This window comes from Glycine soja, chromosome 17 (genome assembly GCF_004193775.1).
Source record: "Glycine soja cultivar W05 chromosome 17, ASM419377v2, whole genome shotgun sequence".
NCBI lineage: Eukaryota > Viridiplantae > Streptophyta > Magnoliopsida > Fabales > Fabaceae > Glycine > Glycine soja.
This window is the reverse complement of record NC_041018.1, coordinates 10,397,468-10,413,922: the sequence shown is the minus strand read 5'-3', so window position 1 is coordinate 10,413,922 and position 16,455 is coordinate 10,397,468. Positions and strand designations below refer to the sequence as shown.

Below are 16,455 nucleotides of genomic sequence, written 5' to 3'. Positions count from 1 at the left end.
TCACTCCAACTAAGCCGGCCAAGCCAACACTCTTTCTCTCTTCCCAAACAATCCCTAACAACACCATTTTTATAAAAAGAAAAAGAAAAAGAAAAATCTACAAAATTCTGACATATCCGAGAATAATGCTCACCAGCAGCATATCTTCTTTTTCCTTTCTCGCTCCAACAATTCCCTAACCCAAACTATCTTCACTCTCTTCTTCACCCCTTTTTTGCTTTCACACCAATCTCAGACAAAAAAATACTATAAAAAAATAATTAGGAAACCCTAGAACCGTTTCGGTGGAGGAAAACATGGCCACCACCACCAGTCTTGGCGGCGGCGCAGGCGGAGACGACCGCGTCCTCGCCACAGCTCAGCAGATCGTGAAGAGTCTTAGAGCGGCCAAAGAGGATCGCGAAGACATGCTTATGATCTTCTCTGCCTTCGACAACCGTCTCTCCGGCATCTCCGACCTCATCAACGGCGACGATTCGAAGTCTTCTGATGAGGAAGAACTCGACCGCTTCGAAGCCGCGGAGAAGGTGATTCTCGCTGACGCCTCCCACTCCGGCGAGCCTTCGCGCCAATCCACGTCGCTCTTCAACCCTCCGAACAATCCCGCGGAGTACTTCTCAGCCGTCGACGAAATCATCCACTGGATGGAGCAGTTCTCGATCGCGCCGCCGCCGTCCTCCGCCGCGGGTCGCACCATCCAGGTCATCGCGGACCGCGCCGAGAACGCGATTCAGCTCGCGATGTCGCGGCTCGAGGAGGAGCTTCGGCACGTGCTGATTTGCAACACGATCCCTCTCGACGCCGTGAGCCGCTACGGCTCGATCAGGAGGGTTTCGCTCTCGTTCGGCTCGCATGACGGCGCCGCCGCAATTGACGATTCCCCCCTCCAGAGCTTCGGCGAGGTCGACTCGAGCCGCTTCCACGACCGCGCCGCGAGCCTCGGCGACGACTTGTTCGTCGATTTGGTGCGTCCCGAGGCCGTTCAGGACCTCAGAGAAATCATCGATCGCATGGTTAGGTCTGGTTATGAGAGAGAGTGTCTACAGGTTTATAGCAGCGTCCGTCGTGACGCTTTGGATGAGTGTTTGGTTATTCTCGGTGTTGAGAGGTTGAGTATTGAAGAGGTTCAGAAGGTTGAGTGGAGGAGTTTGGATGAGAAGATGAAGAATTGGGTTCAGGCTGTTAAGGTTGTTGTTGGAGTGCTTCTCAGTGGTGAGAAGAGGCTCTGTGATGGTTTGTTTGGCGATTTGGATGATTTGAAGGAGATTTGTTTCAATGAGACTGCTAAGGGCTGTGTGATGCAGTTGCTGAATTTTGGTGAGGCTATCGCGATTTGTAAGCGCTCGCCCGAGAAGTTGTTTCGGATTTTGGACATGTATGAGGCTTTGAGGGATGCTATGCCTGATTTGCAGGCCATGGTTTCGGATGAGTTTGTGATTGGTGAGGCCAATGGCGTGCTGAGTGGGCTTGGTGAGGCTGCCAAAGGGACTTTTGCTGAGTTTGAGAATTGTATTAGGAATGAGACTTCCAAGAAGCCGGTCATAACCGGGGATGTTCATCCTTTGCCTCGTTATGTTATGAATTATCTCAAGTTGCTTGTTGATTATGGTGACCCTATGGATTCGCTTCTGGAGCTTAGTGAGGAGGATCTCTATCGGTTTAAAAATGATCTTGGTGGTGATGGTTCGCAGTTAGAGGCCATGTCGCCCTTGGGGCAGCGAATTCTGCTGCTCATGTCGGAGCTTGAGTATAATCTTGAGGAGAAGTCGAAGCTTTATGAGGACAGTGCAATGCAGCAGGTGTTTTTGATGAACAATCTTTATTACCTAGTGCGGAAAGTGAAGGACTCGGACCTAGGGAAGGTCTTGGGGGATAATTGGATTAGGAAACGCCGTGGTCAGATACGCCAGTATGCTACAGGGTATCTCAGAGCCTCTTGGAGCAGGGCCTTATCTTGTTTGAAGGATGAAGGGATTGGAGGGAGCTCCAATAATGCATCAAAGATGGCTTTGAAGGAGAGGTTCAAGAGTTTCAATGCTTGTTTTGAAGAAATTTACAGGGTTCAGACAGCTTGGAAGGTACCGGATGACCAGCTTCGGGAGGAGCTGCGGATATCTATATCAGAAAAGGTGATTCCTGCATACCGCTCGTTTGTGGGAAGATTTAGGTGTCAGTTAGAGGGAAGGCATGTTGGGAAGTACATTAAGTATACACCAGAGGATCTAGAGACCTATCTATTAGATTTATTTGAAGGATCCCCTGCTGTATTGCATCACATAAGGAGGAAAAGTACATAGTATATCATAAGATGCTTTTAGCAGGTGAACTCATTTTATGAGAATTACTTGAAAATGGTTTCCTGTGTCATGTGTATTTCTACTTGGATAGGTGTTTATTTTACAGGTGTTAATGTTAGAATGGGATTTTGTGACATTCGACTCTTCCTCCAAGCCCCTTCCCCAAATCCAAAAAAGATTTATTTTTTTCATGTTCCTTCGAATACTGTAATATCTTTTGTATATAGTGTTCTGATACAGGTTATCTATGTTGTTTATACTTGTTGAAACAGTACACTCATTAGCTATCATATATTCAGATCCTGTGTATTTACTGCAGTTTGCATAATTGTTAGCTTTCTTTATAATCAAAGGACATTGATTTTCTTACCCGGTAGTTGTACTATATAGTTTAGCTGATGATAATCCAAGTGAGGAAATATAACATAGGTGTAGTGAATATTGAATCTACTCAGGAATGAAATTTGCTCATGAAAAGCTTGCATATTTATCAGAATGTTGTCAACAATCCTGTAAGATTGATTGTTGTAAGTTATGTTTTAGTTATTAGTTCGATGGTGTTCTTTGTTCAAACGTTGTTTATCTCACTATTTTTCAACACCTAACAGCACTTTCAGATGCTGCATTTGTGCACCTTTCTAGGCAATAGTTTCGACTTCCGTCGTATTAAAATCTTAATTAGTAGCTCTGGCCATGTGGATATGCTACTTTGCCTTTGCCTCATGGTTTTACCTAGGCAAACATTTAAACTCATCAGGGGTTGCACTCTGTTTACTTTTTTCTCCTGAAATGAACTCTCATAAGTATACTTTAGCCAGTCATTTGCCTGAATTGAGACTTCATATTATTAATCATCAGACTTGCTGAAACTAGATAATTTGTCTGTTTATTGTAAATGTTGTTCCTCGTTATGGTTTTTATGATTCTTCATTTTTTGCTGATATGGCAGTTGTGGATTGGAATATAAAAAGTCGTTTTCCCATGTGTAATTTCTCTCCTTTGGGTATTAAGTTTGTAGATATTTACTTGTTGAAAGTCTTGTCATGCTTGCTCGCGGTTTTTAATAGCTAGCAATTGTTGCATGTTCATTGCATCTGCATTTTCATTCAGGAAAATCAAGATGTAATGGCTTCGGACTCTTCATATTCTTTGATGTTGAACTGTCAATTAAATTGAAATATCGTGTTTTCTGTTAGGAAAGAAACGGTCCTGATTTTGTTCTGTTGGACAAATGGTTTGGCTAAGAAACTTTACACGGTGTGAACTGATAAAGCATGATATGGCGATGCATTATCTACCTGTCCGCATCCTAACTAGCTACTAGTCACACTTAGCAGCAACATTACACGAGTTGTGTCTTAATTTGTGTAAACCTATCACGGGAAAGCGTTAACACTACGTTTATTTAGTTTTTCTTCATTTTCCGTGTCATTGATGCAGTATTATTCGGACCTAGTCTATCGGTAATGGAAAAAAAGAGACGGATTTGGCTATTTTAATGCACAATCTTGTCAATATATATGGATAAAGAATCAATAAATTATAAAAATTAGTATAGGGATTTTTTTATCCGTAAAAATAGAAACAGAATGAGAGGATTTATAATTATTCATTTACTTTGTTAATCAACTGAATTAAATCTTCTTAACAGGAGTAATATTCTTGTTAACAGTTTTAATCAAAGAGAAAATAATAACTCCACAGTAAGATTTTAATGTATCCCTAATTATTATTTTTAATTACCAGTTATAATTTTATATTTTATTTTTCATGTTGAACCATTCACTTAAGAGTCTAATTTGAAAAGGATGGGAAGAGGAGGGTGGGATAGTTTCAATGCAATTTTTACAAAAGATGGTTTCCTCGTTTTCATGTATATCCTTTTCTGTGTTTTTGTCAACTTCTTACGTCACGCACGACGGATGCGAAACAAGAAGTCTCAACTACTTGGATTACATGATAAGCACTAAAGTCACACACGCTTCAAATCCAACCCCCGAGAAGAATGAGTTTGTTTAGTTATTATTGGTTACAAAATGTTCGTTTTCTTAGTGCATATAGATTGAAATTAGAAATATTGTGTGTTTTAATGCAAATACAATATATAAAAATAAAATAAAAACAAAAACAAAGATCCTGAATCCTTGATGTTTTGACAAAATTATTTTTATCTCAAAATATTTTTTCATCTGAAAATCAAACATATACTTAATCTTCAATAACTGCGGTTCCATAAGCTCCTAGGCCAATGACCTCGGTTTTTGTTTTCTGTTTAAGCATTGAGCCATCTTATTAAGATGAGGGGTGATATATTTGGCAAATCAAAATAATGGAAACACAGGATGAAGAGAAAAGAAATTACATTTCAAAAGTTAACAAAACTTATGGTTACTTACACTTCCACCAGAATTTACAGTACACACAAATCTCACTCTAACACTTAATAAAACGGATGCAATTAACTTGCAAATTGCCTACTCGTTATACAAAGACCCAAGCACACGTCTTCAACCCTGAAGAGAAGCGCATTGATCTATTTGTATTTTTTTTTTCCCTTTTTACTTAAATTTTTCTTTTTTTAAAAAAAAAAAAGCTGCACCAGCAGGTTATTCTCCCTTGTAACCTTGCCTGTTAAACTCTGCTGTTTGCAGGCAGCGGTAGAACACCATCAAAGAAATCACCAAAATAGCCACGCGGTTCGTGTACTAGCCTTGAGATGATATCTCTTAGTGTGATTAGTCCTTGCAAATCCCCATCATCGTCCACCACATAGACCCTGTGAATCTTCTCTTGATCAAGTAGTTGAATCAACTCTTTGATTGTACAGTCCTTTTTGCATGTGACATATTCATTTAACATTGGGGATGCATTTTTATTCTTCTCCAAGTAGCTTCTAACCTCAGTTAGGAAGTCTTTTACTGTAATACCTCTGTTATAGTGTGAACATCCAATGAGTATGTAAGTAATGAAACAAAAAGCTCATTCTGTCAGATTCAATGTGATGACATACCTATAATCATGATAGATTTCTGGTGCAGTTAGCAAGAATTGAACGTCTCGCAAACTTATATTACCAACTGCTTTTTTGGTCTCTCTTTCGATTACAGGAACCCCTCCGACCCTTTTTTTCCTCATTACTTTAAATGCTTGGAGGACTGGTTCATCCTCATAAACCTGAAAACAAACAAATAGTCCACTATGAAGTTCATCAAGATCAACAAGCTTACTTGTAAAGGAAAAATGAAGTAATATACTTCTCCAAGTTCAGAGCATTTGCCATTATGTATAAAAATTGAAGATTTGTAGGATTGGTTCAACTACAAATGCATTAAAATTATGGAAAATTCACACCTGACATGGTTCAATGCCGCGGAGAGCTTAAAGTATACCATCTTAAGTGTAGTTCAAGAAAGGCATTAAACTGTGCCGATGCACTACATGCAGGCAAGGATGTGTTTGTGAGGGTTAGTGGATTAATGGATTATAGTTACTATAGGCATAGCATACTGTAAGAAGTATTATTTTGGTATAATGCACCATATGGTCATTTTTTACAGTATAGTATAGCATTATACCAGTCCTATTTTATGCTGTGGAAGGTGTATTGTGATATATGATTTGGCTTAACTTTTTTGGATGCTAATATATGCCAGTTCCAAATAGTTGATGCCGAACTCCAACTTAAGATAATAGGATCATACCTTGATGATTTGATTTCCTGTCACCAGGGGAAGACCAACTTCAGATAGTTTCTTGGTTCCCCAACTTTCGAACCACTGAAGTCCAGCGCATTCTGCCAGCATATGAATCACAGCAGATTGTGTAATAATGTTATCAATTGCACCAGAGCCTAAATCCAACACAGGAACACTCTTCATCTTGTACTTAGAAAGCAGCAAGAGCATGGTTAGAAATGAGTTTGATCTCTCTAAAGCAAGAAACGGGGCCCAGCGGAATGTCCCTGAAATATCACGAACCTGTTTGCCAGAAAGTTAGCCAGTGAAATAATTAAAGAAAAAATAGGTTATGCACCGAAAACTTTACACTGTCATCCAGTCACAGTCACATACCACCATATATATCACCATATATGATAAGTTTGTTGACTAACTATCTTATTCATCATACCAACGGTGATTTCTAATTGGTTGACCGTCTAAGTTTTTACAAAGACAATGCATAGTTATTAAATTCATAAATAAATAAGAGTAATCAAACTAAGTAAATAGCTAGAACAAGAAGCATTTAAAAGAAAAACTCTTCTAGGTTGAACCTTGGTATTCTTATAAAGTTCAGAAGAAGTGAGATCCTCAAAAAAGTTCCCTGCAGTTGTTGCAGCAGATCCAAGGCCTAAGGCTTCAAGTTCTAGAGCAAAAGCCGCTCCATTAGCTGCAGCTGCAATAGCCCTTGCACTGGATGGAGTGGACGGAGTCCTCGGAGACGTAGGTTCAGACTGTCAAGAATATCATGACATTCGCTTAGTGTGAAATTGAGACATCAATGAAAATGACTTCAACCACCAGCATCAGGTATATCATATCATTTTTAAGAGATAATTGCACTAACATCCCTTAAGTTTAGCATTAGTTACACTTATTCTCTTCTTAATTAAAAAGTTACATCTACTTTTCCTTACTTTAGGTATAATTTGTACACGTTTACACTAATGTTTTTTTTTTAAAGAATTGCACATTTAATTTTTATTCACAAACCAGACACATGGTACCCTTGCAAATACAATAGAGCTAGAATATAAGGAAGGTAGATGTATTTTTTTAATAAAAAAAATTATAAATGCAATCATCCATAACCTCAGAGGAGATCAGTCCAATTACCCCATTTTACTCATTTCACCTTTCAAATGTTCCATTCCATGATTTTATTGAAAACACCATCACGCATATTAAGTAGTAACAACCAAATCATTATACCAACAAAAATGAAAAAAAAAAAAAAACTGATCACACACCAAATTGTACATTCATATCAGACATAATTGTAGTCCTAGATTCAATTCAACATATTTTGAATTAAATAAAGCAAAAAATACAAAAGTGATCGTAAGTTTCAGAGTCAATAAATTCATGTGTGCTCCTCCCCACCCCCCTTTTTTTTCTCTAGAAGGGTGGTGTAGGGAATCACTGCCCCAGTACGAGTAATTAAATTGAATTAATATGAAACATATATGATATACATATCTAACCTGATGCAAAATCCATACAACAATTCCAGCAAACTCAACAATTCCGATGTATCTGTCAATCCAACTAGCGTCTTCAGGCGCCTCAACATCCACCACAGGCGCGCTGAAAACGTTGTGTCCTGCCAATATCTTAACAGCATCTGCTAGGGTGGCGTCTGATTTAATCTCAATTTCTAAACACAAAATAAAAAAAAAAAAATACACGTTCAGAACTAATCCAAATTCCAAACGAAACAAACAATAAAGGGCACACACCATAACACACACAAGATTTTTTTTTTATTAATCAGAATCGAAGACAAGTACTGAAAATTTACAACAACTCACACACTCTACTCATCCAACTCAACTAGACCCCCTCGGTCCTTAACACATACAACAAGATGACTCAATTGATCAGATAACTTTCAGTTCAGCCTATAATACATTTATCTTTGGTGTCACCAAATACTGTGTCAATTTTCATCTGGGCAGAATCAAAATCACTTTTTTTTATTGGTAATTCAATCACCCCTTGGCGTGCTTTTGATGATGAAAGTTGAATATGTGAATAAAAGTGGTGATTTATGAATGAGTAATGACACACTACCTGTGTTTGAAGGATCCAAAGGAAAAGCAGAGACAGGGATGCTTTCAAAACAAGCGTTGAGCTTCTCGGTGGGACTCAACTGTGCCTCCTGAACGTCCCAAAGATCCTCCACTCGCATCCCCAACTTCGCTTCTGGGCTTTGTGGAATCTCTTCCATCGTTGCCATTGCCATTACTTTTCTTTCTCTCTCTCTCTTTTTCTCTGTAATGCTGACAAGCTTATATGATCTATATTCTCCAACACATTCCCATAATATAATTAACTAGAAACTAGGATCATGGAATCTACTAAGACAATACAAATTAACATTTCTAAACCTTAGTTATTCACCGTTTGATTTCAATGCTCTAACTTTGACTGTTGACCTTATTTTGATCGTACGGACACGATGGTGATACTTGTGTGCGATGCATGGTAGTGGTCAACACATTGATGAGCATGTTCCCCTTACTGTTCGCTATGCTTATCCAAATTTGCATTATTATTATTTATTGAAACACCTTCCTCGTCCCTTTTTTTACTGTGGGCCACACTAATGTGAGCCGGAGAGGGTTTTGCGAGCCCATAGAATTGCGTAATAATTGAATGACTGCTGACTATATATGCGTGCTGGTGGTTAATTATTGGTGTTCAAATCGTGCCTAAATCCCAAGGATGAGACATTTGTTCATTCTAAAAGACAGTAATGATTGATTGGTGTTTTTTCTTCATGAATAATAATTATTGATTCGGTCTTGTGTCTATTATTTCTTTCTTTTGGGTCATTTACATGAACGGATAAACCTTAATGTGTCATTGTGATTGGAGAGGAGTAATAAAACTGGCAGTTTATTTAAATTGAATATTAGTCGAATGTATTGCTATTGTTTTGCCTTATTTTTTGGTACTCTGCACGAAAGCTCAATGAAATCAGATGTATAATCTTAAGGCTGTTTCACTTTCATACCGAGTTACTTACTTTGTTTTTGTGGGAGGAAAAAAACTGATACTAAATGAATGTTAATTTTCCTTTTTTTTTCTTTTACTTTTGTTGCTGTAGGAGTTTTACTTATTGAAGCAATTAGCTTTAGCTGAAAAAATGGACTCCTTTAAAAAATTTATCATTGTCAATATAAATTACTAAATCTTGATTGAATAATTTTTTCAATAAATACTCATTAGAAAGTAAAATGTATTGAGTTTTTCATAAGTAAAATAGATTTAAGCACTTCAACTTATGTACTCTATATATAATTAATTTTGCATGAAGACATAATCGATTTTACATTACACCATATTACAAGTTAACATCTATTGACCACTTGCATTTTGTATAATGTTACAAAGTAAACATCCATTGACCACTTGTATTTTGCATCATTGGATTAACTCATAATTTATATTTTTTATTTATAAGAATTAAACATAATATAAAAAAATTTACAAAATTTAGAAGACTCGCAAATCATGTTCAGTCAACTGACATGAACCCATTAATACCCATAATATGTATTCTTCTTGTTTTGACCATATCTCCATTCTTTTCTAAAAACACATCATTCATGTATCTCGTTAATTATCCTGTTATTTGAGATTTTACATATTTATTGTTTCTTTATTTCTCTTTTATTTATTTTTTAAATAAATTTCTCTTTTATTTCTGGTTGCCTATTATTCTTTTTCCCAATTTGCATTTATTATATTTCTTTCCCTTCCATCAAAAGGAGCATATAGGCCGATTCAGAATCAGAGGTATTCAATGCAGGATTTTCACATTAAATAAAAATTAAAAAAGAAACATCAATGAAAATGCACTAACAAAATAAAATTAATCCATTAAAAAATAATATAAAATCAATAATTTTACAATATCATCCAATATGAAAATCATTACATATTGTAAGTTTTTTACTTTTGCAAAATCACTTTACAAATCAAATAATGACAATTTATAATTAAATGATAGTATAAAAATATTTTATAATATTATAATACTTCATTATTAAATTCATTAAAAATATATATTTATTTACAGAATTTTATAGGTATGGTATAACACTAAAGAAATATAAGTATTAGAATAAATGTTGCGGTTTGATTTGATTTCAAAAACATAAATTACAAACCGAACCAAGTCAATTGGTTAGAGAAAAAATTTATCCAAACAAATCCAAAAAGAATTGGTTTGGTTCATTGTTTTTTTTTAGCAGTTTTTTATTTTTATTTTGCATCGATTTGGATTTGAACACTCATAGTTAAGACTTAAAAAGGATGAATACGTATGCATGTGTTGGGTTCTGCGGAGTTTAGATGACAATTTTGTGTAAGGATGACAAAACGGGTCAGGCTAGGTGGGTCAGCCTGCTAGCCCGTTATCAATTTGGAGAGGCGGGGTGGAGATCTTGATCCACCAATCCGTTGTGCCCCGCTCCTGCCAGCCCACAATATTACTTTTTTTTTATAAATAATAATTATATTAATATATGAGACTACTTAAAAAACAAAAAAGCAGGTCTTTAGCTTGATTTATGTCTAATTACTTTGTATTGTTTAAAATTTTAAAACTAATTTTAGAGTTTATGATTTTATGTTGTGATTTAACTACTTGATAAACTTATTATTAGTTATTATTAAAGACTATTAGTATTGTGTGTGATTTAAATACCTTCTATGATTTTAAATTTTAAGACTAATTTGATATTTTAAATACTTTGTATTCTCAATTATTTTTTAATTTTTTTTTTAAAGGACGGACCAACCCGTCAACCTACTTTCACACATGATGGATCAGCATATCCAACCCATGTGAGCAAGCCAACCCATCCCATCTCATTTTTGGTTGGCCAATGGTAAAGCGGGCTAAAACAGGTCGAGCTTGCTCGTTTTGCTCATTTTGTGAGAAACTTTTTAACCAAACATAATGAATCAACCCATGTAAGTAGTGCCATCTATCTTCAATGGTAATAAAACAATGTTATTGTCTGGCGAATTTAACAAGTGTCAAATTTTGAATGGATCAGAGGATCTGTCGGCCAAAAACTTCAGTGCATAAAGCATTTTTCATTTTATGGTGGCCTTAGATACATTACAATGCATTGTGTGTTTGAGGTATATTGTGGTGACTGTTGCATAATGCATATTGTTGATCAACTACGTAATACATAATATGAATTGCATGATGCATATTGAGTTCCACACTTCACATTTTTGCACAAAATGGCGTTAGCGGAGATTTTTAACAACGAGGATCAAATAGGAAAAAAAAGGCAACTAGATGGGCCAAATTAGCATATTTTAAACCACAAAGACTAATATGAAAAGCAGTTGCAACTATAGAAACCAATAAAGTATGTAAACCCTAATTTAAAAATAAAATTATTAGCACCCCAAGCTGACCTCTTGACCCATCCTATCTCATTGCATCCCACTAAAAGAAGCAAGTTAAGGCAATTGCTTTCGGAATTATGCATACATAATTATGGATTGTCCATTTTGGAATTATGTATACATGCTCTTAATTCTGAATTGTTCATTCTGAAATTATGCATAAGTAATTTCCAATTGGACAATTCAGAAAACAACATATGTTTTGGATTACTCATTTCATAAGTGCTCAACTTTTTTTTCTATTCAAGATCTCCAATCTAAAATTATAACTAGATCCGGAAAAAAAAAACCTTGGAACTTACCTCTTTGATGCAGAGCAACAAACGTCGTCAAACGATGACCCATGGAGGGCAACTATGGTGTTGGAGACTTTCAAACAGAGGAAAAGGGAGCAACTGTGGTGACGATGGAGGAAAAGGGAGCAGTTTGAGACGGAGGTTCCACGGAGGGCTGTCTTGGGATATTTGAAAAAAAGGAGGCGCAGGTGCAAGAAGAAATTTACGCTAGTTAAATGGACTAACCCGATGGATCAGGCCCATTTGACCGCCCATGCATATGATTGGGAGTTGGGTGACTGAGAGGAACCGAATGTTGTGGGTTTTGAGAAGCGGAATGGCGAGAAAGAGGTGATAAGCAGCAAAGAGTGACGAAGTCGAAACCATTAACCAACTCATTCGTTCAATTCCCGAAGGCTAAACAATCAGTAAGAACATTTTGCGTGCTCTTTTTTCTTCCCATCTAATTAGGGTTTCCATGCTCTCCAAACACTCCCTTCTCTAGAAGCGATTTAGATTAGATTTTACAACAATGAACAACACCAACAACATTAACAACATCAACACCAACCCAACCAAGAATGCCGCAACACCGTCGTTTTTCACCAACCCCGGAGCACCCTCCATCCCCATGAACCACCCACAACCCCACCTTCTCTCACAGACGCAGCCTCAACCACAAGGTGCCACGTCACACTTTCACGGCCACTTTCAGCTTTCACAACCCCAAACCCACGTCGTCGCACAGCAACAACATCAACAACAACAACCACACCCTCACCCACAAGTGCACAACAATGCCAACACCAACGCCCACGTGGCAGCACCCACACCACCCAAGCGTGCAAATCAGAAACCCCCTTCACGCCCTCAAGGCTCCTCCAACGCTACCCAATCCTCTGCGTTCAAGACCATGGAACTCACCGTTGCGCCGCCGCGGAAAAAGAGAAGCTTTCCCGGTAACCTGATTCCAGAAAAAGTGGCCAAGCTTGTTCCAGAATCCGCAATCTACGCCAAGTTGCTCGAACTCGAGACTCAGATAGATTCTGCTTTGGCCAGGAAGAAAATTGATGTGCAGGCGAATGTTAGAAACCCTCGCTGCGTTAGGAAAACGCTTAGAGTTTATGTTTATAACACTTTTTCGAATCAGGTGAAAGTGGAGACTGGGAAGAATGGTGTGGAGGAGCCTTCTTGGGCTCTGAGGATAACTGGAAGGGTGTTGGAAGATGGTAATGGAAAGGATTCTGTGGCGGAAGGAATTTCGACGAAGGAATATCCAAAATTCTCGGCTTTCTTTAAGAAGATTACCATATACTTGGATCAGGGTTTGTACCAGGATAACCATGTTGTTGTGTGGGATAGTGCTCATTCGGCGGCTGCGCAGCAGCGTGATGGTTTTGAGGTGAAGAGGAAAGGAGATAAGGAATTCACTGCGGTGGTTAGGATGGCGATGAATTATTCGCCTGACAAGTTTGTGGTTTCACCGCAACTGGCTAGAGTTTTAGGGGTTGAGTTTGACTCGCGCTGCAGGATCATAGCTGCTCTTTGGCACTATGTGAAGGCTAAGAAGCTGCAGAGTCCCAATGACCCTTCGTTCTTCATGTGTGATGCTTCTCTCCAGAGGGTGTTTGGGGAGGAGAAGATGAAATTCTCTGTGGCTTCGCAGAAGATATCGCAGCATTTGTCACACCCGCAGCCTATACACCTGGAGCATAAAATAAAGCTTTCTGGAAATGGTCCAGCCGGAAGTACTTGCTATGATGTGCAGGTTGATGTGCCTCTTCCACTTGAGAAGGATATGTCTGCGTTCTTGGCAAGCACTGAGAGGCACAAAGATATTGATACTTTTGATGAATTGATCTCTGATTCGATAAAGAAGATTCATGAACATCATAGGAGACGGGCATTCTTTCTCGGCTTTAGTCAGTCCCCAGCAGAGTTTATTAATGCCTTGATAGCTTCTCAGAGCAAGGATCTGAAGCTCGTTGCTGGAGATGTGAGCCAGAATACTGAAAATGAACGACGTGCTGAATTCTACAATCAACCGTGGTAAGCATTATGCTACTTTACCTATTTCGCTATTTTCTTTTGTGGTGTGAGGCATGCATGAAAAACATTTGCTTTATATCTCAGTTGACATATGACCTTAATGTTGGTATTTATTTGCTTGCTAAAATTGAGAGGTGAAGAGAGTGGCAACTTTTGAAACAGGCAGTTTATGAAAGAAAGTGTCTGTGTGACACTAATTTTAGACACAACACAGCACTTTGCATTTCACTCTGTTTTGTAGGCTAAGCAGTGTTGTTAAATATCGGCCATGCGTCGCCATGGTGGAATGGTGTGGCGGATTTTTTGCCAACCACCATAGGCAATTTGTGAAGGGAGGCCCACCATGGCAGTGCCATAAGGCGCAATGGCATGTTTTTATGGCAGAATTTTGGCCTTCTGCCATCCACAATTGATAACACTGAGGAAATGTCTGTTCCATGCTTCTTAGATGATAACTACTAGTACTACTAATAGGATTTGTTTCCATTTTATAATACCATTATATGGCTTCTAAAGAGATTTGTTTGTGCTCTCAAATGATGCATACATTATGCACTGCAGACTCTGCAAAGTGTTTAGGTCTGATTTGGGGATAATAAAGGCAGTGCCAGTAAGGGATTTAATCTAGATGTAACAGTATAGTGCTGGAGATTTAGGATTCATTTGTTTGTGTATTTATTGGGGAAATTTTTTTGTTTAATTATAAAAATATTTTATTTTTTATAATAATTTGACAAGTTTTTTGATAAATAACAAAAAAAGTGATTTAGTGTTTATTCTCGAAAGTTAGAAAGAGTAACTTCTAGGGGGGGAAATATACAAGCGGAATTATACAACATTTTTTCAAAGCATATCTAAATGTACCAGTGAGGAACCCTGCTCTTTTGGGGTTCATAATGACCAGCAAAATAAAGAGTAAAACTGAAAGATATGATAAAGATGGTGTTGTTTCTTTTATTCATTTGATGTAATGTAGGCCTTCGAATATATTAGAGAGATTTCAAAAGCTGTTTCTAATTGATTTGTGTTCTTTTATTAATATTTCCAGGGTTGAGGATGCTGTTATTCGCTACCTGACCCGGAAAAATGCTCGAAGTGATGCTCCTTGAAAAATCTGAGAGAAAATTGTGAAATAGTATTCTTTTTATTTGAGTGGTGGAGGTGGTTAGTTTTCTGATACCACTTTAGGGTCTTGTCCCAACATTGCCAAAGTTTCTATTCCATCCTTCATTTATGTTTTGGAGCAGAGTACTGACAGAGTATTCTCGAGTCAAGAATTCTGATCGCCCCTGGCTTATTGTTGGAGTCCCTCAACTGTTGTATCCATATTTGTTTCTCATCTACTCTTCCTACTCACCCATTCCAGTTTGGTAAAATGAGCCATGAGCAATGAGCTAACAACTTATGTAGAGCATCAAGTCTTCACAATGGTATATTTAAGTTCCTAGTTTGGATAAAGTAATTCAATTTCAATGAAATTCAAAATTTCATTTTAAAATATTTATTTAAAAATTAAAATTTCAATATTAAATAAAAAAAAATATTAGTCATTTTTAAGTATTTAAAATAATTTTACTGAAAAGGGATGACTGTGCATTGGGGTATGAATGATAGCATTGCTTTTTCTTTTTGTTTCAAAGCAATAGTTGCACGTAATGAGTTATGACATGTATGCGTTTGGTTGGATAGGGACCAGAGTGGAAACATTTGGGTTGGGGTGAGAGACCACTAATCAGAAAAGGACCAGATCATCCTTTTATTCAATGGAAACTTTGAAATTTGATTTAATTTGACTTGGTGTTTAGAGGTATTGTTTATGGTGAGATATTTCTATGGTTTTCTCTATCTCTGCTTTCGGATATTAAAAACCTTTTCATTATGTAGTCTTTGATTAGAAGGAAAAATAATAATAGTAATAAATGAGAGAGAAAGTGAAATGAGTGTTGTAATAGGGGTTGGGGTTGGCAAGCTGACATGACAAGATGAAGGCTAGCCTACCTCTGTGGTGGCTACCCATTAGATGATTAGTGCTCGCATGGTCACGCTGTTCAACCTTGTTCTTTCCAACTCTTTATTTTTCATTTCAAAGTTGTCCTTGTCTAATCCCAACCACACTCAACTTATTACTATTTCTTTTCCTTTCTCATAAAAAAGCATAAACTGTTCTTTCCCACCTTATCCACTCTCATTCCATCTGCTATTCCTACAAGAGAGAGAGAGAATGTCGAAGGAAATGAGCCAGCAGAGGAAGGACTACGTAGACCCTTCACCAGCCCCCCTCATCGACTTGGTCGAGATTAAGCTCTATAGTCCTTCTACATAGCCCTCATTGCCGAGTTTATCGCCACACTTTTTTTCCTTTACGTCACCATCGCCACCGTCATTGGCCACAAAAAACAGACTAGAGCATGCGACGGCGTTGGCCTTCTCGGCATCGATGGGCCTTCGGTGGCATGATCTTTGTCCTCATCTATTACACCGCCGGCATTCCTGGTAGACCTCTGCAGCGACAACAACTGGAAGTGCCCCACTGTCATTGCCATCTTCGTCTACGTCATCCTCATTGTCTTCGCACCCGTGCCACAAGTCCTCGCCGCCGCAACGTTCACTTCACCGCCTTGGATTCGGATCCTCGTTCACGCAATTATCTCCGACGCGGAAGTGTATCTAATGACA

General features: G+C 37.9%; 3 protein-coding genes across 4 annotated transcripts; 2 read left to right on the top strand and 1 right to left on the bottom strand.

The window, feature by feature from the left end:
• LOC114392835 (exocyst complex component EXO70B1-like) lies at positions 1 to 2,615 on the top strand. The gene has a single exon (XM_028354065.1). It carries the CDS (start codon positions 297 to 299, stop codon positions 2,295 to 2,297), a length of 2,001 nt encoding a protein of 666 aa, XP_028209866.1. The 5' UTR covers positions 1 to 296; the 3' UTR covers positions 2,298 to 2,615.
• A 2,025-nt stretch (positions 2,616 to 4,640) lies between these two features.
• LOC114394047 (SNF1-related protein kinase regulatory subunit gamma-1-like) lies at positions 4,641 to 8,330 on the bottom strand. Its single transcript, XM_028355595.1, has 6 exons — positions 8,090 to 8,330; positions 7,501 to 7,673; positions 6,571 to 6,750; positions 5,999 to 6,274; positions 5,308 to 5,471; positions 4,641 to 5,226 (listed from the first exon to the last, which is right to left on the bottom strand). Exons 1-6 carry the CDS (start codon positions 8,259 to 8,261, stop codon positions 4,929 to 4,931), a joined length of 1,263 nt encoding a protein of 420 aa, XP_028211396.1. The 5' UTR covers positions 8,262 to 8,330; the 3' UTR covers positions 4,641 to 4,928.
• A 3,677-nt stretch (positions 8,331 to 12,007) lies between these two features.
• LOC114393895 (SWI/SNF complex component SNF12 homolog) lies at positions 12,008 to 15,277 on the top strand. Of its 2 annotated transcripts, XM_028355377.1 has the most exons (3): positions 12,008 to 12,111; positions 12,154 to 13,779; positions 14,828 to 15,277. In XM_028355377.1, exons 2-3 carry the CDS (start codon positions 12,263 to 12,265, stop codon positions 14,886 to 14,888), a joined length of 1,578 nt encoding a protein of 525 aa, XP_028211178.1. In that variant the 5' UTR covers positions 12,008 to 12,111; positions 12,154 to 12,262; the 3' UTR covers positions 14,889 to 15,277. The 2 variants fall into 2 exon arrangements, with proteins under 2 accessions (XP_028211178.1, XP_028211177.1); XM_028355376.1 differs by having other exon boundaries at positions 12,031 to 13,779.
• Positions 15,278 to 16,455: the final 1,178 nt, after the last annotated feature.

Bases quoted from the DNA above. Each gene is read 5' to 3' on its own strand.
- LOC114393895 (XM_028355377.1), top strand. From the start codon at position 12,263: ATGAACAACACCAACAACATTAACAACATCAACACCAACCCAACCAAG. The intron at 13,780-14,827 runs GTAAGCATTATG...TAATATTTCCAG, and splicing joins GAATTCTACAATCAACCGTG to GGTTGAGGATGCTGTTATTC.
- LOC114394047 (XM_028355595.1), bottom strand. From the start codon at position 8,261: ATGGCAATGGCAACGATGGAAGAGATTCCACAAAGCCCAGAAGCGAAG. The intron at 6,275-6,570 runs GTTCAACCTAGA...TCTGGCAAACAG, and splicing joins AACTTTATAAGAATACCAAG to GTTCGTGATATTTCAGGGAC. The intron at 5,227-5,307 runs GTATGTCATCAC...ACACTATAACAG, and splicing joins GAAATCTATCATGATTATAG to AGGTATTACAGTAAAAGACT.
- LOC114392835 (XM_028354065.1), top strand. From the start codon at position 297: ATGGCCACCACCACCAGTCTTGGCGGCGGCGCAGGCGGAGACGACCGC.